Genomic DNA, 24,228 nt, shown 5'->3' with positions numbered 1-24,228 from the left:
ACTTTGTGTCATCTTCACAATTTTTCCCTTTCACTTGATAGTTATCTACCTCCTCCATCATATCAAAGTCTTCATCAGAATAGTGATTTAGAAAGATGATATGGGCTTGAATTTCAAACGCTAAATGCATTTCCTAACGTTTTTCTGTTGGCACTTTAGTCTTACCCTGAGATTAATCACAGACAGAACCGAAAGTAAAAATATACAATGCTCTCTGATTATTTAGGGATTTCATTCCTTCTCTGCCCTCCCACCAATCTTCTAAATTCAAAGGACTAAAGGAAAGTGTGGGTGTTGCTAAAAGGGACACAATTTATTGCTTTATGCTGGCTCATTAACAACTTGCTTTGGTGAAGAAAAAAATTCTCTAAGGGTTTCAGAATAGGTCTGGGCACCTTCCAGTAAAAGTATCCATGATGTTCCAAGGTGGAAAGGGGTTCATGAACCTATTCCACCCTTGGATGCCTCCCTTCAAGTTCTTTCTTCTCACAGGTTAGAGTCACATGGGAAATAATAGAAAGACCTGACGATCAGATCTTCTACCATGGTAGGGTGTCCACTGTTTATCTCCATCTTTGGTGGATACTAAACAACACACAGAGGCACTCACACATATACACAGCACACATTTCATACCACTCTGGGGTTCCTAACATGGGATTATAAATAACTTTCTAGAAACTATCTCGTTTACCAGCTTGTACATAGCTAACAACCTTCTTTACAATTGTTTTAGGAAGTTTACAGAAGAAATGTAGAGATGGAGATATCTAATTAGCCACATACTGACTAAAACAAAATGATTTCTTATCTTATAATGTTCATACAAAACAATCTATTTTTTCCTCAAGCCGGAGGGAGAAATATTATAAAAACAATAAATAGTAAAAGAGCAGGAGGGGTAGGGAACTCTAATAAGTGAAGATTTTCTCCCAACCCCCCATTCAGCTTAGGAGGACAACGGAGAAAGAGGAAAGACAGAAGGAATAAAGGAGACAAAACTAGGAACCACTATATTCAGCTTTATTTTCCTAGTGAAGTAGTTATTAAACTCTAATGCATTAGGAATCTCTGGAAGATTTGTTAAACACAGATTGCTGCATTCTGCCCCAAGTTTCCTACTCAGTAAGCCTGGGTTGCAGCCCACATATTTCCATTTCTAAAAAGTTCTCAGGTGATGCTGACACTGTGAGAAGCACCTTCGTATGAGACAACAAATAGTTCCTACCATTAGGACTGCCATTGCAGTCACAGAACCCTGTCAAAGTCCATGCCACCAGATTCATTCATACAGGTTTCAAACAGCATGGAGAGTCCAGAAGCATGATTAAAGATTCTACCTTCAGTCCCTTCCAAAAATTCAATTCAATTAAACTAACATCTGATGAAAGCCTATTTTGCATGATTCATGAGAACAAGGCATTTACAGTAACTTCTCCACCCATTCTGACAGCCACAGACATTTAAAACCAGAGAGACTGTAGACTTGCAATACCGCTTTTCCTGATGCTGCGGCAGGTGTTTCCAGGGCAGCCTCATCCCTCTCCCTGGGACATTTTAACCTAGCTTCTTGGCATGGCTTCACATTCACAATACTGCTCCCACTCTATTTCCCACACTGGGCTTTTTGTTATGATAGAATAATACTTCCGAGGCCTTAAGGTAAAAACAACAACAAAAAAAACAAAAACAAAACTTTACTACTTGCCTCCTTTCCCCAATCTTTCCCCACCCCTGACTACACATTAGCATCAGACTTTGGTGAGAGGACAAACTTTGAGAGCCCTAGCTTTCAAAATGGTCTTGTCAATTATTCTGTGAACCCTTGGCTAAAGTTGTAAATTGTCCGAGCTTCTTTGTCCTTACATGCAAACTGAAGATCATGGTATTTTGCATGGATGTGGTAAGGATTAGAAATAATATTTATAATTAGATATCTCAGTCTCTATCTTTCTTCTGTAAACTTCCTAAGATACTATCACCTGGCACAGAGTAGACATTTATTAAATAATAACAACTCTCCCAGGGCTAGGTGTGTGAAAGGACATGGGTTTTATGGTCCTGGGCTTAAATCTTGGCCCCATTACCAGCAAGTCATTTCATGTCTCTGAGGGTTAGTTTCCTCTTTTGTCATGTGAAAATGATAATATCTCCTCCACAACACACACATGCACACACAAACACCCAGGTTTGTGATACCCTGTAGTCACATGGAGCCAAACTACCAAGGTTTGAGTCCCAGTTGTGGCATTTTGTAGATCTGTGAACATAGGGAGTTATACTTGATTTTTGGTGCCTCAGTTTCCCCATCTAAAGAAAGGTGGTTGTGAGGACTAAACGACTGAATATAAGTAAAGCTGTATGACAAAACAGTTCACATTGTAAACACTAATTGTGGTAACTATTTTTACTATTATATTTTGATATAAGTTTCACAAATGTTAGTTCTTTATATCTCTACTTCCCTAGCCATATAATTTTAATCCAACTTAGACTAAATATAATGTCTCCATAAACAGTTTGAATCATAGATTCATTTTCTTGATATGTTTACTTCTTACTTAGCCTTTAATATCCTAAGGGAGGATGTTCTGAGGTACCACAAGAGTTTGCACTCAAGGGCTTCCTCTGTAGCTCCTTAGAGATTCAGAAGCACAACAGAATGTATAGGAGGTCATTTTCTTAAAATCAACTTTTGAAAACCTACAGAGAGGAATGCGCCTTGAACTTTTGTACTTTTTCAACATTTATTTGGCTAACACTTTATAGCATGGAAAACCTTGTCTTCTGAAGCTCCTTAAAATCAACGTTTTACATTAAAGGGAGAGTCAAGTTCAGTTCACTGGGCTCTTAATCCTAATTACCTGTCCTACAGATTTCTTCAAATTAAACCAGAAGCATTCTGATTTTCACATGACATGCATCCATGAACCCCTGAGTTTTCAACCTGTTCTCTCTGTTCTGATGATACAACTTGCTCTCCTTACTTTTCTGACAGGAATTCAATAAGATTTACTGAGCACTCATTACAAAATCAGAGCAGAACTGAAAGCAGTAAGAATGGTGAAAAAACACTAACTAAATTCCTGTCTGGGAGGGTTCTGGGAAGAACGTTACTGATTTGGGTTGGAATGGCTTTATGGCTGAAGTTAGTCTTGGCCTAAATTTTGAAGGACCTTGAAGTTGGAAGGGTGTTTTCATTTCTTTCCTCATTTGACAGATGAGACAAGTAAGGTCAGAGGTTAAGTCACTTGCCCAAAGTAATGCATCTAGCTACTGGAAGGAAAAAAAAAAAAAAGAAAGAAAGAAAGAAAGAAGGTAAATTCTTGGGATTAAAAGTCCAAATTCCCCAAAAGAGCATCCAATGCTTTCTCTGTAAAGCAAACCACGTCTGAGTGAGTACAAAGCCTCAGAAGGGCCTTCCAGACAGGGGGAGGAGTGCAAAGTGGTAATAATCATCTTTTACAGGCCTGGCAGCTAAGAAGGCTGTGCTGGACCGGAGAGGAGCAACATGGATCAGGAGGGTGGAGACACATCATGTTGAGCAGCACAATTTCACCCTGAGGAACCTCTTAGCAGTGATATGATGAATTTAATGCCCTCTGATTTTTCAAGAAACATTGCTTTTAAAATCTTAGTGATTCATCATGTAACTATATTATCTATAAATTTTTTAAAAAACATGCTATCGAGTAAATTATTTAACCCTATTATATTGTTAAGTGTAATGTTAGACCTAGTTTACCTAGTTCAATGTGACATAGTTTAAAGAATTCAAAACCTAAATTTTATGGCTTGGAATTTTCCTTCTGTCTACTAAACAGGGAGCAAATTTTCACATAAGTTCAGAGAGTGTCCCTTAGAGTGTAAGGCCATAGAATCAAAGATAGAATTCTAAGAGGTTTAAATTGTTCTGTCCCTAAGCTTAGATTCCAAACCTCAAATATATAGCATTATGAATGACCTCTAAAGTATGAGAGCCCCCAGTGAAGTGTAACGAAATTCTTAATGTCATCGGGGAACAAGGAGCAAGTTTCCTTTTATGAACAATGAACATGGGATACAAGGCCCTAAGTGAGTGGCACTAAGTGAGTGCACCAGCTGCTGTCAATCAATATTTTGACCATTAATAGTCATGTAAGCTATTAGTCCCATTTAAATGAATATCATCATTGCTTAGCTATTAAGCCAGTTATAGATTTCGATCCTGAATTTTGAAATAATGAGAGCCATAGAATGTCATAAGACAAAATTACCCATTACTGTTCCTCATGAAGTAAAGATACGGTTATCAGGCTGCCACTGATTTTCAAAAGCATCTTAGGACCCTTCATATAAAAAAAAAAGATATTTTTCAGTAATAGATTATTTGTAGTTGGAGTACCAGATTTATCTCTAATGAACACAGAATCAGACCAAACACTACACATGATTTTTCTTGGCTTTATACAACCTTTCATATGACATCTTCAGGTTAACAACTTTGAAATTGTTTCTAACAAAAACTGTGAGAGCAGTTAAATGTTCTGTTTGATAACTTTTCCTCCTACTTTTCTTTAACTTCTCATTTCCTAAGCCCCTGCTCCTTAGAATTTTTAAGTTGGATTCCTGATATACTAATAAATGTATTAACATCTATTGTGTCTTCTAAAGGATAGTAGACATTTCAGCAGAATACCAGCAGAAAGGCAGGATGACTTTAGTAGAGATGGAGGTTGAATTTCAATTTAGCAGCTAATTACATGACCTTCACCTCAATAAGTTTTCCTTTCCTTGTCTGAAATTAAGATGTGGAATTATCATCTCAAGACTTCCTCCCAATTCATGAATTTCAAATTCATTTTAGGTGCTGGGCACTGTATTCACTTGGCATTTCCTTTCCCCTTCTCATTTAAACGTGTTTATTAGAATGTCCAATCTTGTTACCTGTTGTAGTCTCAGACTATATTATCACTGACAGAAAGTCAGTGATAACATTTCAGGTATAACATTTAGATCATGCCTGAAGAAGAAATATTATATGTCATTAATGCCATCCATATGGACTATTTTCAGAGACTTTTGGTAAAAGATCTTTTATGATAAATAGGAACAAACTTTATTAGACATATGTATAGATGTATAAGAGCACATGGACCTTGCTATGTGTGGCTGTTCAGTTTGGGTGAAGTTACTTCACTGTTCTGAAATTTAGTTTCTTCCTCTGTAAAATGAGGAACTGGAGAAGATAACCTCTCAGAGTCCCTTAAATTTCAACAATTAAAATTCTATACCAACAAAAAATTAAACAATTCTAAAATAAAAATATTTTCAGTTATTTATATAGTTTAAGATAACTCAAGGATACTCAGAATTCTCATAAAGGAATACTTATGCATATACATGCACATTTTCCTAATTTTTTAAAGTTTTACTTATTTATTTTAGATAGCTAGAGAGACAGCATGAGTTGGGGGAGAGGCAAAGGGAGAATGATGGAGAGAGAAGCAGACTCTGGGCTCAATGTGGAGCCCAACATACGGCGATCTCAGGACCCTGGGATCATGACCTGAACCGAAATGAAGTGTCAGCCACTTAACCAACTCAACAACCCAAGCGTTCCTGTTTTCATAATCTTTATAATCATTTTACTTTGCATTGTGTCAGAATTTGCTTTTAATAACTTACAAATAAAAAGTTTATGAAGGAACAAAAATCAGACAACTTAATCCCACTCTTATTAACCATAAGCCTTAAGAATAGCAATTTAAAGAAATGTTATCTGAACTATTGTGCAATGTGCTAATATTTCATGACTTCAACCGCAACTTCAAAGCATTTCATGAAGTTTTGAGAATTAAAGATAATCTGAGATTTTTTTCAGGCTCAAAAGTAAAAGTTGCATTTATGTATTGTGAGTAAAAAGTATGGTTCAATTTTAGTAAGTCATCAAAATTTAATCAAAAGTTTTACAAAACAGTACCTCCATGAGAGATAAGCTGATATTGGCAAAATGAGCCATAGTTTAATTAAATTCAGTGCTATGAAGAAATCTTTTCTTATTAGAAGGTTTATAATTTTAAAATCTGTGTTGTTTTGAAAAACCATATGCAGCCCTTTAATATAATGCCAAGAATTACATTGTTTCTGGCTTCTCAGATTACATCCCATATCCTCATTGATTATTTATTAGCCAAGTCCAGAGAAAGATCGTGGTTCACTGTTGATGGAGAAGGGCAAATGACTGCTGCCTAGGGCTTTACATCTGACAGAATCTCTTCCTTTCTCTTTGACTTTCTCTTCAACCTGATTGTGTTTTCCCCTCAGAAGAGAGTTCTGTTTTGTGCTTTAAAACCCTCAACACAAAGGAATTTAACTTTGTGCTCTGAAGGGATCAGTATATCAGTCTCCTGAAAGAAATTATACTTCTTAGCCTAAAACTTTTAGTTCCTAGCTTAAGTATCTCACAGTGGAATTCAGTTAAAGCATAGAATTTCTCATGGTCTCAAATCATGATGGTACATTTTCATCATCAGGATATCACATAGCTAGCATATAAAATGTTCATTGATCCTGTTCTCCAAACCTCAGAGATATAAATGGCTTCAAGACTTCCAAAATGAGGGAAACAAAATATAAAAGTACATTTTTTGCAATGTATTATCCCAATGCCCCACCTGTTTTCATTGCATTCAAAATTTCTATCCATTACCAGGTTGAGATCAGAAAGGTAATGTGAAAGTGAGTAAGTTTTAAAGCTACCAGTGTCTTGCTTTACTTTCAAAGATGAGAGTACAGTGTGAATAATCTTTGTCACATTTTATTCAACTTTCTGAAAGGCATGACATAGCAAATTACGTAGAAAGAGTAATATTTTGGAAGTTTAAAATGTTAAATGCTTTTCCACATCTTGCCCTCTCTCCCCCCAAAAATGGTACATAACAAATAACATTAAAATGACAATTATAAATTAGAAAGTCTGAAATCAGCCTAAGAAATGAAAACTATTGCATAAAGAAACTCTCTTATAAGAAAATAAAACATTGCCCATATAAATAAAATGGATTTGGATAAAATTATTCCAATAGGAGGACTGGAGTATGTTTCTGAACATTTCCTTCTTGAAACTAGTTGAGAAAAGAGAATTTACTCCATACATTTTAAATGATGTTATTTCTAGAACTTTATAATGCTTCTCAGTTCCTCCTGTGAAAGATGGGCTGCTCTTTGTGACTGTGGAGCCATGACTTCCCAACATCTATCATTACAAAAACAAACAATTTGCTCTGTTTGACTCGGTTTGACTCCCCACATGACAACGGACCCGCATCTGTCAATAGACATGATGTGTGCCGTGTGAGAACATGACTGTGACATTTACTCTTGTGACAGGGCAAATTTCAGCAGCTCATCTGGAAAGAGATGAGCATTCATTATGCTGCGGCACCTTTCATCAAGCTAATGACATTTCAATCAGCACATTTTCTCCAGTTTCAATACTTCGCCATCTGAGCACAAGACTCTAATTACACCCAAGCAACAAGTTTCACATCAATCCTACAATTTCTGCACTCACCATATACCATAGCTCCTCCGGTTTCATGCAAGAAGCGAAATCGATGATTTTTAAATAACCAGATTGTCAAAATGGTAAGGATGAGCAAAAAATTAAAGACAAGCAGCTCCACTGCTCCCTGATGTTGAAACTGATACTCATCCTTCTCTGACATAAACCTTTGCTGTCTCTCCATTCTCCGGTCTTCTTGGGATTCCTTAGATTAAAAACCTGGATAATAAGGGCTATCAAGATTTGCCTAAGACAGTCGGCTGCCTGAAGATCTCAGAATAAACACTGCCACTTAAGTTGCTACTTCATGAGCGTTCTGCCTTGGCTTAGTATTCAGATGGCTTCTAGTTACAACTTCCTGTTTCTCTCTTAAAGCAGCCCTGTCTCTTTTCAAACTCCAGACTGTAGTTTCATCATGGACTCTCACTGTCTTTAAATGATTCATTCCACGAAATTATCTTTCATGCTGGATAGACCTGCAAGCAATCATTCTGAGATCTTGAATCATGATTCTTATTGTCTCAAACAAACTCCTGAAGCTGCATAACTAGTGAATCGTAGATTAAGAATAAAACAGATCACCTTTCATCAGTAACATTTTCTAAGTTCGAAAAGCTAACTCCTGAATCATAACCTCACTCACATGCCAGATTTCTCCTTTTCAACCAAAGTCTACCAGTGTGAAAGGGATTGATTAATAGCTCTTATTTGACCTAAAATGATTTCACAAGAATTTTCTTTTAAGTTGAGAAGCAAGAAAGAATTTAGTATATGATTCTCTCTCTCTCTGGCTTTATATAACTGGCAGTCACAAACGCAGTGTTTAAACTTTGAACCAATTGTTTCCCTTTCAACAAGAATAAATGAAAGCAAAAGACAAAAAGAAAATCCTGTACTGTCTCTACAGCTGTGCTGTTTGGATATGCTGAGTCAAAAAAGAAAAAGACACTAAACACATATTTCTGAAGAAAAAAAATATATGGCCATCCTCAGTAATACCACATACACAGATTTCTCTTTATAGGGTTTCTGGTCCAGGCATTCGGGACCCACAGAAATCTGCCACAGATCCCAAACCTCTTCTGTCCTGTGGCAAAACAATGTGATTAGGTCACTGAGGAATAGTCTGCCATCAGCTATAAAGGCTCCCGAAATCTCAAGGCTCAGACTATAACAGATTTCTTCAGATCATCTTCCATTTGGCAGGCTGGTTCTGTCTGAATTTATATTTTTATGCTGTTTAAAAACATTCAAGACAACACTACTACCATGGGTTCTGCTGCTTTGCTATGATTTGCTTGCCTTATTGGTTCTACTGTGTGATTAGAGACAGTCAAGGGTTAAGTGAGTATTTTCTTCATTTCATGGCATTATTGTAACTCAGAGGAGTATAAATCATTTAGTATCCCCATACTTGACAGAATTGGTATTCAACTTATACAATGTAAATAATTCCTTGAGTAGGAAGAGTCCAAATATATCCTTAAAGGTTCTTGTCACCAAAAGCTAAAGGTCAAACATGTAATATATTGTGAACTAACTAGCTCCTCAATAACAGTTTCACCCGCAGGAAAGCCTATCAACCACTTACTGTAAAACTGCTGCTTCAGCTTCTTTGCCTTCTGCAACTTTTGAAGCTGATTTCCTCTCTGCGTTTAACTCAGCAGGGGGTATTTATGTGGGCTGCAGATGTTCTTTTAACACACTACCCTTTTTGGCAGGCGTATCTGGGATGACTAATATTCAAACTGTTTTGAAATCTGTCAGGTAATGCTTGCAAGAATTTCATGAAGCTTTGTTAGCAGGTTCTACCTTTGTAATTTTGCAACCCCACAGGTTTAGTCTTGAGTTGCTAGATTTACAAGATAAGCCAAATTCAAAGCCCAACAATTCCATGTCTTATTTTTTTTGTTTCAAAAATCATTTAATTAGTTTGGTTTTCTTTTAATAATGGTGATTATTCCATCCGGGTAAAATAAACTTTCTTTGGTTGTCTTATTATGACATCCAATTGCATTATCTTCCCCAGTAAAACAATTCAATGAGAGGATTAAAAATCCTTGGAATATTTTGATTGACTAAAACACTATTTGTAGAAGGCCTAAATTTGATGTCAACATATTCAAATAAATATATTTCACATTAAAAATTATAGACATGGCTCTTCTAGGAAAAATCTGGTAAGGTCTGGCACACTTAGGGCTTTCCTTCGCATGTGGTCAAAATCTGTTAGTGCCTATTTGCCACAAGTCCCACTCAACCCATTTCAGTCATTCATGTTTCCTGGATAGCCCCTGAAGTCATTTGATATGTGGCCCCTGGTTTATTCTAGGATTGGAATACATTCACTGTTGCATTGTCTAATTCTGATGCTGCTTACCATTATGATGGAAAGCTGAGAAGAAAAGGGGATTCAGAAAACTTCTCCAATTCTTTTTTTTTTTTTTAAGATTTTTATTTATTTATTTGACAAACAGAGATCACAAGTGGGCAAAGAGTCAGGCAGAGAGAGAGGAGGAAGCAGGCTCCCTGCTGAGCAGAGACCCCCCCCTCCAATGCGGGGCTCAATCCCAGTGCCCTGGGATCATGACCTGAGCTAAAGGCAGAGGCTTAACCCACTGAGCCACCCAGGGTCCCCTCCAATTCTTTAAATCAGAAAAGTACTTCAGTTTTTCCTATTTTGTGTTTTTTCCCTCAGAATATCATTTTATTTTCTGCTGCACCAATAAAAGTAAAAAAGAAAGAAAGAAAGAAAGATAGAAAAGAAAGAAAGAAATAGAAACACATATTAATGTAGCATCTGCTATAGACCAGGAAATATTTTAGGACATTTAATGTAGTATGATTTAATATTCATAAAAACCTTTCTACAACCAAGAAATTTAAGGTTCAGACAGAATTGGTAACACTGCCAAGGTTGTACAACTAGTAGAAGAAGTTAAATTTATATCTGGGGTTTAATCGCCTTGATTAACTCATGTTGGCTTGTCAGTGACGTTCCTGGTTTTAGCAGTCAAAATCCTGTATCCCAAGAGACTCTTTACTCACAGGCAAACCAGTCATCCTGTTAGACAGGGTTTCCCAAAAGTGAAAATCCTATACTGTCAATAATAGCTGTTCCTTTTGACATTCTGGAGGGAGAATTCACACAAAACAGGAATATCAATTTAAAAGTGGAGATGCAACATGGGGGCTTAAGTGGGTAGGAGAAAAATAAATGAAACAAGATGGGATTGGGAGGGAGACAAACCATAAGTGACTCTTAATCTCACAAAACAAACTGAGGGTTGCTGGGGGGAGGGGGTTTGGGAGAAGGGGGTGGGATTATGGACATTGGGGAGGGTATGTGCTTTGGTGAGTGCTGTGAAGTGTGTAAACCTGGTGATTCACAGACCTGTACCCCTGGGGATAAAAACATATGTTTATAAAAAATAAAAAATAAAAAATAAAAAATAAATAAAAATAAAAAAAGAAGCTGTTTTGTTAGCTGGTGGCAATAACCCTTAGTGCCATGTTTTCTGATGAAGTTGGAATGGAACCCAAAACTTAAGCATAAGCCCAAAGAAACATTCTTGATTGTTCCTTAATCCCAGTCTTAACACCTGCTGACCAGTGAGTCAAAAATTCTTGCTGCAAGATGCAACATGCAGGTAAGAGGAAGTAAAGAGAAAAACAAGAGGCTCAGCCCATTGCTGTTGAGTACGCCCTGCCTTAGCTTGCCCATCTGGCACCATGGAAGGAAGGACTTGAAGAGAAGAGCCTCCCAGTCCAAGTAACCTTGTATAGCGTAGTTATCCCACTCACTAGTGAAAGTGACCAGTTAGAACCCACAGACTGTGTTTCAGAATCTAAGCAATCATTTGAGAGTTCCTTATTGTTAGAAAGGATGGTGGAGACTGTGGGCTCAGAGGATCAAGAAAGGAGATTTTTCCTAGGTTCAGGAGAGATGCTGAGAGTTCCTCTTCCTCACTTGCTTGAGTCTCACCCTGCCAAGTTCTCTCTCAACCACTGGGCTTCACAGGAAATACTTAAGGCAACCCATTGCCTCATTCCTTTGGCCTCTCCCCCAGTATTCATCCCTATCTGAGACCAGTGAGATGGAGTTGTGTATTTTGCCCCCAAAACTTCTGAAGTGGTCCAGGGCAGGACAGCAATTAAGTTTACTTAAAGACATACAATGTCATGAACCAAAAATTCATCCCCTATTCTATTGTCAAACTCATCATAAATCCATCTGTTAAAATAATTAATAAGGAGACAACTAGGCCAGGGTGGCACTAATGCATTGGTAGCCTATGTAAGCCAACCAAATCTAAGCCAGAATCAATGCACTAAATCCAAGAAAGTGATGCATAAGAACAATCAATTATAAATAGTCACCAAGACTTTCCCAAATAAGGCAATCACTTAAGTTATTGTCAATCAAACAATTTCCTGGGTTCAATTCCACATCTTCTCTATAAAAACATCTCTCTTACTTCCTATTGAAGGAGTACTCCTACTAAGCACTTTCAGTTTAGTGTTGTCCCAGTTTGAATGGATGTACACCCAAAGAAACTCTTGAAAATTTTCATGTGCCTCATCTTTTAACACATTTAATTTAACACATTTAATGTGCCTAATCTTTTAACATATTTAAGCTTCTCCTACTCTCCCCAAAAGTCACATTAGCACACACACACAAAAATGCTCCTAATTTGAACAATATTTACCTTTCCCATCACCAGAGTCCACAGAGAAATGAGAGTTCAAAAATTTCACAGGTAAGTTAAATTCCATAAAAAACACTTAGACAATACTAACTCCTCCAGAAATGCACTACCCACACCTGCTTTTTCCTTTTCCACCTCTGCAGAGTCCTGGGTCTCTGGAATGCAGGGCCATAAACCAAGGAAATAACCCTTAAGTCCATGTTCTTTCCACTACTCTTCATTATGGTGGCAAAGTAAAAGAAAAGTCATTGCAAACTACTGAAGTGAGAGAATTTGTATAGTTTTATTTAAACAACTCAGGTACAGAAACATATGTGGCATGAATGAGGATCTCTTCCTTCTAATATCCTATAGGGTGTATTCCTTCAGCGCTCTGAAGTGGGAAAACTGGGACACTGTTTTCCCAGGTGAGCAGTTATTTCTGGATTGTTGATCCTTGATGCCCAGTAGTACATACAAAGGTCCCCCATCCAGGCATAAGCAGAGAGAAGGAGAATCCACTTGCACTGCTTGCCATTTGCTGGTCTTGCCACCACAAATACATACCAGATTTCACTTTTTATTTAGGCATTTATTCACTGAATATTCCCAAAGCTGTACAGAGTGGGAGGAAAGCAAATCTGTCATTGTGCCTGTTATCTAGATGTGTCAGCTCTATGCCATCAAAATGCAATGGCTTCACAGCTAAAGCCTCAGGAGTAAGGAGGTTCCCAGATGGATAGTCTTCAATTCCTAATGCAGTCTCTTCTTTCCCTTTTGTCTCTAGCTTTCTCTTGGCAGCACATCATCCCTTTTTGTTTACAGAGAACACCTCTTCAAGAAGTAATAATGTTACACATCAATTATATATTAGTTTTAAAAGGTTAAAAAAAAAGAATAATAAGCTTCAGTCCATTGGTCCCCTGTTCTGTCTTGTACATATATTGGAAGAGTCAGGCATGAGAAACTCATTGCCTTTTTCACTCATTGACTTTTGATTCTATTCAATTTCTGTCAGCTTTTCACAAGGTAAGGTAAGTGCAAGCTTGTCACAGTGACTTCCCCCAACCTAGGAATAAGGCTTCAGAGGTAAAGGGAAGTACAAACTCTGAGCCAAGGACAGGGAACACAAAATGGAGAACTGCCCCTCTAAACTGCAGCTTATTTTAATAAAAATCTCCTGCAATCAAAGACCTGAGGAAATGTATTTCCTTGGTTTCTTATTAAGTGTCCACATGACAAATTAACATATATAATTTCTATCATGTCTTAAAAACAAATAACTCTGACCTCATTAACTAAAGTACACTTTACCCTCTCACTTCCTATCAAGTTATAAAATTTTTATATGAACTAGCAAAGAAAGGCACCAGGACCTTCACCTGCCCCTAATTTCTACACTATTTTTTTCTAGAGAGAGAAAGGGGAAAAGAAGGAAAGCAGAGTTTTCAACAAGGTGAAGTTGAATATTCTTTTTTTTTTTAAAGGTTTTATTTATTTATTTGACAGAGAGAGATCACAAGCAGGCAGAGAAGCAGGCAGAGAGAGAAAGAGGAAGGGAAGCAGACTCCCCGCTGAGAAGAGAGCCCTATGTAGGGCTCGATCCCAGGACCCTGGGATCATGACCTGAGCCGAAGGCAGAGGCTTTAACCCACCGAGCCACCCAGGTGCCCCGAAGTTGAATATTCTTGAAAATATTTTTCTGAAATGAAATATGTAAATGGCAAGCAGATTTTGACAGAAATGCCTCTACTATCTCTTAAATCTATTCAAAATACAGCATTTGAGGCAAGCTTTGTTGGATAATATCTCAATGTGGGTTTCCTCAAGAGCAGAGTCTGAGAAAAAAACTCAGGTGAATATGGTTTATTTAGATGATCCCAGGAATCACAAGTGAGAAAGTCTGCATAAAGGCTAGGAAAAACCATTATTCAAAAATAAAAATTTAAGCTTCATTGTAGCCTAATCCATTCCCCACTTCATCCATACCTTTATAGGGTCTATGTACTTTGAAAATCTAATAAATTAATTTATAGGTATGCTGAGAATATCCCTTAAGCAACAACTAAAATTAATTTTATTATGCTTAAGGCAACTAAATTACATAATAAATTTCATAACAAACAATATGAGTTTCTTAGATAAGAAAGGAATCATGCCCTATGATCAGTTGAGTTAAAGTCCCATATTGCAGGTGGAGAGGAAATTCAATTTGCTTTGAAATGTTATTTTTTTTTTAATGGTTATGTAATATCTAAAGTTTAAGTTTTAAATTTAAACTTTAGAAAACTACTCTGGGACTCTTTGAAGACTATGTAACTTGGTGTATGCACATACAAACATACATTACACACAACCCTAAGATCTCACTCCAAACAAAGTTTAAACAACAATAGGTTACATATTCATTTTAATCGAGCCTCACTAGTATTAAGGTATGTCATAGAACAATGTGATTTTAGCTCTGAAAAACTGTCCTGCATCACTGTGTGGAAAAAAAACCCAACAAATTCACAAAACAAGAGAGAGTTTTTCAATGGCATTTTGTTGTTGTTGTTGTTGTTTGTTGTTATTACATTAGCTACTAGATCCAAGAATGTTTCTTGCCGCTTCTACCACGTGAGGACACAGCTAGAATATAACTGTCTATGACCCAAGAAGTAGATTCCCACAAGACATCAAATCTTCTAGCACCTTGATTTTGGGCTCCCCAGCCTCCAGAACCTATAAATCTCAATTAAAGCCATAACAGAGAATATCGTATTATAGCGGCTATCAGAAAAGTTCTTCAAGGTTCTCAGACTGCTTAACAAAATTCCTGAAAAGAGAGACACTTATAAATATTTTTTTAATCTTAGTATTCTCTCTATAGAAACAGTTTTCTCCAGCACATTTGGACTCCACAATTGAGGAAATATAAATAATATGCAGCCTATAAATGTTAAATGAAGAATCCTTTTTTTTTTTTTTTAACAAAAATGTCTTGGAGAGGAAGGAAGATGGCAGAGGAATAGGAGACTGAAATATCATTGGGTCCCAGGAGTTCAGCTAGATAGTTTATCAAATAATTCTGAACATCTAAAAACTCAACAGGAGTTAGAAGAGAAGAAGAGCAGCAATTCTAGGAATAGAAAATTGAACAGAAATTCTAGGAAGGTAGGATGTGTGGAGAAGTGAATCTGAAGCAATGGTAAGATAGACCATGGGGAGTGGGGTTGGTTCCCAGTGAGCAGTGAAGCAGTTGAGCACAAAATCAGAACTTTTAGAAGTCTGCTCCTCTGAGTAATGTTGGCCCAGAGGCTTGGCGGGGCTGGAGCCTTCACAGGGACAGTGTGGTCTCAGGACCCATGGGATCACAGAATGACTGGGGGTGTCTGAGTGCAGCAGAGCTGCCAGGTGGCAGAGTGGGGAAGCCGGCTATAGAGACAGAGCTGAGCAGTGTGCTCTCAGCTCAGGATTACCTTAAACCATGATCCAAGGCACAGTCAGACCACTGTTCTTCGAGCAGGGACACTACAAGTGACAGATCCGAAGAGACCCCCTCCTTCCTCCTCTGGGAGGAGTAGCCAGGAGCACACGACAGGAATCTACTGGGTTTGGATATTCCAAATGGGACTGGCACCAGAGGTAAAATTTTGGGTCACAGGCCAGATGAGGACAGAGTGTGGCTAGAGACCAGGGAGAGGGGTGGGATTGACTGCTTTTCACTGAGGGCACACTGAGGAGTGGTGCCCTGAGCTCTTGGGTCCTACAGGGCTGGAGACTGGGAGGCTGCCATCCTCATTCCCATTCTCCAAAGCTCTATGGAAAGTGTTCATGGAAGAAAAGCTACTGAGAACGAACCTAAACAGATTACTTTGCCTGGCCCCTGGCAAGGACAGTGCAATTCTGACTCCAGCAAAGACATTTGAGAAGCATGGCAACAACACCTCCCCCAGAAGATCAGCAAGAACATCCAGCTAAGACCAAGATCACCGATCAGTGAGAACTGTGGAACTCCAGAGCTAGGCAAAAGCAACACATGGATTTCATGGCATTTTCCCCATGATCCTTTAGTCTTTTGAAGTTAAATCTTTTTAATTTTTTTCTTATTCTATTTTTTAAATTTTTCCTCTTTTTCTCTTTAATGTTTTTTAACTATTTTATCTTATCAATAACTTTTTTAAAAATGTTTTTAAATTTTCATTGTTATGGTCCTATTTTATCACTTCATTGTATTTAACCTTATTTTTTGTATACATATAGGGTTTTTTTTTTTCTTTAAAATTTTGGGATACAAATTCATCTAATAGATCAAATATACCTTAAATCTTTGTTCAAGGCTCCAGCCTGATCATATTTTCTCCTCTTTTTCTTTCTTTGCCAACCAATTATCTTATCAATTCTTTTTTTAGAATTTTTTTAAATTTTCATCTTTACAATCATATTCTATCCCTTCATTGTGTTTACACAAATATGTGTATATATATATATATATTTTTTTTTCTTTCTTTCTTTCTTTAAAATTTTGGGAGGTAGTTTCTTCTAAGAGACCAAAACACACCCAAAATCAAGTGGGTCACTCTGTTCTATTCACCAGTCTAACATATATATTTTTTATTTTTTAAATCCCCCCCCCTTTCTTCTCCCCCTGGTTTCAGGTCTCTTCTGATTTGGTTGGCATATATTTTATATTTTTCTGGGGTCTTTACCACTCTTTTAGTATTTTTTTCTCTCATTCATCTATTCTTATATGGATAAAATGACAAGATGGAAAAACTCAATGCACACACAAAAAAGAACAAGAGGCAGTAGCAATGGCTAGAGACCTAATCAATACAAACATTAGTAATATATCAGAACTAGAGTTCAGAATGAAGATTATCAAGGTGCTAGCTGGGCTAGAAAAAAGCATGAAAGATGTTAGAGAATCCCTTTCTGGAGAAACAAAATTCCTTTCTGGAGAAATAAAAGAACTAAAATCTAACCAAGTTGAAATCAAAAAAGCTATTAATGAGGTGCAGTCAAAAATGGAGGCTCTTACTGCTAGCATAAGTGAAGAAGAAGAGAGAATTAGTGATATAGAAGACCAAATGACAGAGAATAAGGAAGCTGAGCAAAAGAGAGACAAACAACTATGGGACCAGAAGGAGAGAATTCGAGAGATAAGTGGTACCATAAGATTAAACAATATTAGAATAATTGGGATCTGTGAAAAAGAAAGAGAGAGGGGGGCAGAAGTTGCATTGGAGCAAATTATAGTAGAGAATTTCCTTAATGTGGCAAAGGGAACAAGCATCAAAATCCAGAAGGCACAGAGAATCCCCCTCAAATTCAATAAAAATAGGTCCATACCCTATCATCTAATAGTAAAAGTTACAAGTCTTACTAACAAGAGAAAATCCTGAAAGCAGCTCAGGACAAGAGGTCTGTAACATACAATAGTAGAAATATTAGATTGGGAAAAGACTTATCCACAGAGACCTGGCAGGCCAGAAAGGACTGGCATGATATATTCAGAGCACTAAATGAGAAAAATATGCAGGCAAGAATACTATATCCAGCTAGGCAGTCACTGAAAATAGAAGGAGAGATAAAAAGTTTCCAGGATGAACAAAAATTAAAAGAATTTGCAAACACCAAACCAGCCCTATAAGAAATATTGAAAGGGGTCATCCAAGCAAAGAGAGAGCCTACAAGTAATAGAACAGAAAAGAACAGAGACAATATACAGTAACAGTCACCTTACAGGCAATATAATGGCACTAAATTCATATCTTTCAATAGTTACCCTGAATGTAAATGGGCTAAATGTCCCAGTCAAAAGACATAGGGTAGCAGAATGGATAAAAAAACAGAACCCATCAATATGCTATCTGCCAGAAACTCATTTTAGACCCAAAGACACCTCGAGATTGAATGTGGGGGGTGAAACACAATTTACGATGCTAATGGACATCAAGAGAAAGCTGAGGTGGCAATCCTTAGGTCCGAAAAATTAGATTTTAAGCCAAAGACTATAGTAAGAGATGAGGAAGGATACTATATCATACTTAAAGGGTCTGTCCAACAAGAAGATCTAACAATTTTAAATATCTATGCCCCTAACATCAGATCAGCCATTTATATGAACCAATTAATAACAAAATCAAAGAAACACATCAACAATAATATATAATAGTAGGAGACTTTAACACTCCCCTCACTGAAATGGACAGATCATCCAAGCAAAAGATCAGCAAGGAAAAAATGACATACTGGATCAGATGGACTTCACAGATATATTCAGAACATTCTATCCCAATGCAACAGAATACACAATCTTCTCTAGTGCACATGAAACATTCTCCAGAATAGATCATTCCCTGGGTCACAAATCAGGTCTCAACTGATACCAAAAGATTGGGATCATTTCCTGAATATTTTCAGACCACAATGCCCTGAAACTAGAACTCAGTCCCAAGAGGAAAGTTGGAAAGAACTCAAATACATGGAGGCTAAAGAGCATCCTACTAAAGAATGAGTGGGTCAACCAGAAAATTACAGAAGAATTGAAAAAAATTCATGGAAACAATGAAAATGAAAGCACAACTATTCAAAAATCTTTGGGACACAACAAAGGCAGTCCTGAGAGGAAAGCATATAGCGATACAAGCCTTTCTCAAGAAACAAGAAAGGTCTCAAATACACAACCTAACCTACACCTAAAGCAGCTGGAGAAAGAACAGCAAAGAAAGCCTGAAGCCAGCAGGAGAATAGAAATAATAAAGATCAGAGCAGAAATCAATGAAATAGAAATCAAAAGAACAGTAGAACACATCACAGAAACTAGAAGCTAGTTCTTTGAAAGAATTAATAAGATTGATAAACCACTAGCCAGACCTATTACAAAGAAAAGAGAAAGGACCTAAATTAATAAAATCATGAATGAAAAGGAGAGATCACAACTGATACCAGATATACAAACAATTATAAGAACGTATTAGGACCAGGGCGCCTGGGTGGCTCAGTGGGTTAAAGCCTCTGCCTTCAGCTCAGGTCATGATCCCAGGGTTCTGGGACTGAGCCCTGCATTGGGCTCTCTGCTCAGCAGGGAGCCTGCTTCCTCCTCCCTCTCTCTCTGCCTGCCTCTGCCTATTCGTGATCTCCGTCTGTCAAATAAATAAATAAAATCTTAAAAAAAAAAGAACATATTAGGACCAAATATCTGCCAGCAAATTGATAATCTAGAAGAAATGGATGCATTCCTAGAGACATATAAACTACCAAAATGGAACCAGGAAGAAATAGAAAACATGAACAGACCCATAACCAGTAAGGAGATTGAAGCAGTCATCAAAAATTTCCAAACAAACAAGAGCCCAGGGCCAGATGGTTTCCCAGGGGAATTCTACCAAACATTTAAAGAAGAATTAATACTTATTCTCCTGAAACCGTTCCAAAAAATAGAAATGGGAGGAAAACTTCCAAACTAATTTTATGAGGCCAGCATTACCTTGATCCCCAAACCAGCAAAAACTCTATCAAAAAGGAGAATTACAGACCAATATCCTTGCAAAAATTCTCACCAAAATAATAGCCAGTAGGATCCAACAGTATATTAAAGGGATTATTCAACACAACCAAGTAGGATTTATTCCTGGGCTGCAAGGTTGGTTCAACATCTGCAAATCAATCAGTGTGATACAATACATTAAGAACAAGAACCATATGATACCCTCAATAGATGCTGAAAAGGCATTTGACTTTTTTAATGTACTTTTTTAAAGTACAGCATCCTTTCCTGATCAAAACTCTTCAAAGTATAGGCATAAAGGGTACATACCTCAATATCACCAAAGCCATGTACGAAACACCCACAGATAATATCATTCTCAATGGGGAAATACTGAGATCTTTCCCCCAAAGGTCTGGAACATGGCAGGGATGTCCAACATCACCACGCTATTCAACATAGTACTAGTACATAGCCCTAGCCTCAGCAATCAGACAACAAAAAGAAATTAAAAGCCTTCGAATCAGCAAAGAAGTTAAACTCTCACTCTTTGCAGATGATATGATACTTTATGTGGAAAACCCAAAAGACTCCACTCCAAATCTGCTAGAACTCATACAGGAATTCAGCAAAGTGTCAGGATATAAAATCAATGCACAGAAATCAGTTGCATTTTTATACACCAACAGCAAGACAGAAGAAAGAGAAATTAAGGAGACAATTCAATTTAGAATTGCACCCCAAACCATAAGATACCTAGGAATACACCTAACCAAAGAGGCAAAGAATTGTACTCAGAAAATATAAAATACTCATGAAAGAAATTGAGGAAGACACAAAGAAATGGAAAAACATTCCATGCTCATGGACTGGAAGAACAAATATCGTGAAAATGTCTATGCTACCTAAAACAATTTACACATTTAATGCAATCCCTACCAAAATACCAACCCGTTTTTTTCCAAAAAATGGAACAGATTATCCTGAAATTTATATGAAACGAGAAAAGACCTCGAATAGCCAGAGGAATGTTGAAAAAGAAAGCCAAAGTTGGTGGCATCACAATTCCAGACTTCAAGCTCTATTACAAAGCTGTCATCATCAAGACAGTATGGTACTGGCACAAAAACAGACACATAGATCAATGGAACAGAATAGAGAGCCCAGAAATAGACCCTCAACTCTATGGTCAACTAATCTTCGACAAAGCAGGAAGGAATGTCCAGTGGAAAAAAAAACAGCCTCTTCAACAAATGGTGCTGGGAAAATTGGACAGCCACATGCAGAAAACTGAAACTGGACCATTTCCTTACACCACACACAAAAATAGACTTCAAATGGATGAAAGACCTCAATGTGAGAAAGGAATCTATCAAAATCCTTGAGGAGAACACAGGCAACAACCTCTTCAACCTCAGCCACTGCAATTTCTTCCTAGAAACATTGCTAAAGGCAAGGGAAGCAAGGGCAAAAAGGAACTATTGGGACTTAACCCAGATCAAAAACTTTTGCACAGCAAAGCAAACAGTCAACAAAACCAAAAGACAACTGACAGAATGGGAGAAGATATTTGCAAATGACTAATCAGATAAAGGGCTAGTATCCAAAATCCATAAAGAACTTATCAAACTCAACACCCAAAGAACAAATAATTCAATCAAGAAATGGGCAGAACACATGAACAGACATTTCTGCAAAAAAGACATCCAGATGGCCAACAGACACATGAAAAGGTGTTCCACATCACTCAGCATCGGGGAAATACAAATCAAAACCACCATGAGATACCACCTCACACCAGTCAGAATGGTTAAAATTAACAAGTCAGATGTTGGTGAGGATGCAGAGAAAGGGGAACTCTCCTACACTCTCAATAGGAATGCAAGCTGGTGCAGCTACTCTGGAAAACAGCATGGAGCTTCCTCAAAAAGTTGAAAATGGAGCTACCCTATGATCCAGCAATTGCACTACTAAGTATTTACCCTAAGGATACAAATGTAGTGATCCAAAAGGGCACATGAACCCAAATGTTTATAGCAGTAATGTCCACAACAGCCAAACTATGGAAAGAACCTAGATGTCCATCAACAGATAAATGGATAAAGAAGAGGTGGTATATATAGACAACGGAATATTATGCAGGCATCAAAAGAAATGAAATCTTTCCATTTGCAATGATATGGATGGAACTAGAGGGTATTATGCTGAGTGAAACAAGTCATTCAGAGAAAGACAATTATCATATGATCTCTCTGATATGAGGAATTTGAGAGGCAGGGCGGAGGCTTTTGGGGGGTAGGAAAGAGAAAAATGAAACAAGATGGGATTGGGAGGGTGACAAACCATAAGAGACTCTTAATCTAACAATACAGACTGAGGATTGCTGGTAAGTGGTGGGGTAGGGATAGGGTGGCTGAATTATGGACATTGGGGAGGGTATGTGCTATGGTGAGTGCTGTGAAATGTTTAAGCCTGATGATTCATAGACCTGTACCCCTGGGGCAAATAATACATTATATGTTAATTTTTTTTTAAAGATTTTATTTATTTATTTGACAGAGAGAGATCACAAGTAGACGGAGAGGCAGGCAGATAGAGAGAGAGAGGGAAGCAGGCTCCCTGCCGAGCACAGAGCCCGATGCGGGACTCGATCCCAGGACCCTGAGATCATGACCTGAGCCGAAGGCAGCAGCTTAACCCACTGAGCCACTCAGGAGCCCTATATGTTAATTTTTTAAAAATGTTTTTGTATCTGTACTTGGAACTTTGTTAATGTACTATAATCTTGAGAAATGTCGAATTTAGAAAAAGCAGAATCAATTGGTTGTCAGCAATTTAAGATTGAAACAGTGTTGAATTCCACCAAAACTTACCTATAACTAGATTTATATCCATGTGGAAAATGGAATTGTTACATTAGGATTTAGCTGCTTAATCTCATTTCTCATTTCCTCCCTTCCATCATCTTAACAAAAGGAGAATACACAAAAAACAAATAGCTGAGCAAAAATATAGTCACACCCAATGCATAAGTCTTTTGGTGAACTATGTTTGAGAATCTGGTTTAGACCAGAGACCTCCCATCTTGCCCAAAACCTACAACAAAAGTGAAGAGAGCACATTCAGAGACACAGATCCTAAGGTAAGACCTGCTCTGCAGGGAAGACTCCACACCCATGCACTTAGCTGTTTTAAGAAGGGAGGTCTCCTAAAAAGACACAGCAGGAAAAAGAATAACAGAATGTTCTCTACCTACCCCTCAACTTTCAGGTCTCATTTGGACTGCAGTGATCAAAGAAAAAAAGAAAAAAGTTCAACTTTCTCTGCTCCTGAGCCAGGGAAACTCACTCCAGTGAAGTATGACCTAAACTGATAAAGATAGCAGGATCAACCACTGAACATTTCTGTTCCAAGGGATCAAGAGACAGAAGCTCTCTCATGGCACTTCCAAAAGGTCAGATGTATAGGTATAAATTTCCTCCTGCAGAAACCACTGTGAAAATGTAGGGGACAGTAGCAAGAGGATTCCCTATTAACTCTCCTGAGATATTTGTTCTTTAAACCTGTTGGACTTAATTGCCAAGTCTATATGGCTGTCTCCAGAAAAGAAACCAGCTATGTGTCTAAGCAGTCCTCCTGTGTTTGAGGATGCTTCTTTTAAATATTCCTGGGACCAGTGTATTGAGTGCTCTAACTGTTGCCCCCAAAATCTGTGAGAAGGGATGAGAACTTATAAATTTGCCTTCACTCCACTTTACACCAAAGGATAAAAAGTCATTTATGAAAAGCCATAAAACCACAAACATCCCAAATCTGAACATTAATTATTAAGTTGTAATAGAAAGCATTATAAGTTCTAAATCATATTCTCCTTCCCCTTGTAAGCTAAATTCACTTTTTACTACTTTCTGATTTTATTGGATTGTTCTCATTCTGACAAGGCCAGATTTCCTTAAGCAGCTGTGGTACTTGAGTCCATCTTTGAAGCACTGAGATGACTATAGCTTCTTCAGCAACTACAAAGTTGAATTAATCCAACCACAAATTCATTCTGGTGTGCCAAAGAACAGGACATCTGAGAATCACAGCACCAGATTTACTCTAATAAGTTAAGAAAATACAAGTGAACAATTCCTGTGCCACTAGAGGATCATTCCAATCAAAATTATCTGTCCCCATTTTTGTAAATAGTAAAACCCAAGTCTGTATTTTTGTTATCATCCACAGAACATTGCTGAGAGTTTAACTATTGGGAAAGGTAAGCATGTGAAGTTACAGGTTAAATATTTTGATATCAGGCTGACCAACACAGACCTCAATCTGGGCATGTGGTCCAAAGGCCAGTGCCAGTGAATTTAAACCCACAAGACAGAAATTGCCCATCATTGTCACATTGTGTTTCCTAAACCAATGGGGAAATTCACTTGGATATATTGTCTCACCATAAGAGAGAAACATTTAAAATACTATCTTCTTTTAAAACTATGAAATATGTAGTTGGGGACACCTCTAGCTCA

At 37.6% G+C, this 24,228-nt stretch overlaps 1 protein-coding gene across 4 annotated transcripts in view; it reads right to left on the bottom strand.

The window, feature by feature from the left end:
• Positions 1 to 24,228, bottom strand: part of SLC9A9 (solute carrier family 9 member A9) — a 675,208-nt gene that overhangs the window by 542,701 nt on the left and 108,279 nt on the right. For 3 of the 4 annotated variants that reach the window (XM_032346639.1, XM_032346659.1, XM_032346670.1), the window contains exon 1: positions 7,556 to 7,909. The exons of the other annotated variant lie outside the window; for it this stretch is intronic. In XM_032346639.1, coding sequence (XP_032202530.1) covers positions 7,556 to 7,730 — 175 coding nt within the window. In that variant the 5' untranslated portion in view covers positions 7,731 to 7,909. Of the gene's footprint in view, positions 1 to 7,555; positions 7,910 to 24,228 lie in introns of those variants that run through there. 4 annotated transcript variants of the gene reach the window in all.

Source organism: Mustela erminea, chromosome 1 (genome assembly GCF_009829155.1).
Source record: "Mustela erminea isolate mMusErm1 chromosome 1, mMusErm1.Pri, whole genome shotgun sequence".
Taxonomy (NCBI): domain Eukaryota; kingdom Metazoa; phylum Chordata; class Mammalia; order Carnivora; family Mustelidae; genus Mustela; species Mustela erminea.
This window is presented reverse-complemented; position numbering and strand designations above follow the sequence as displayed.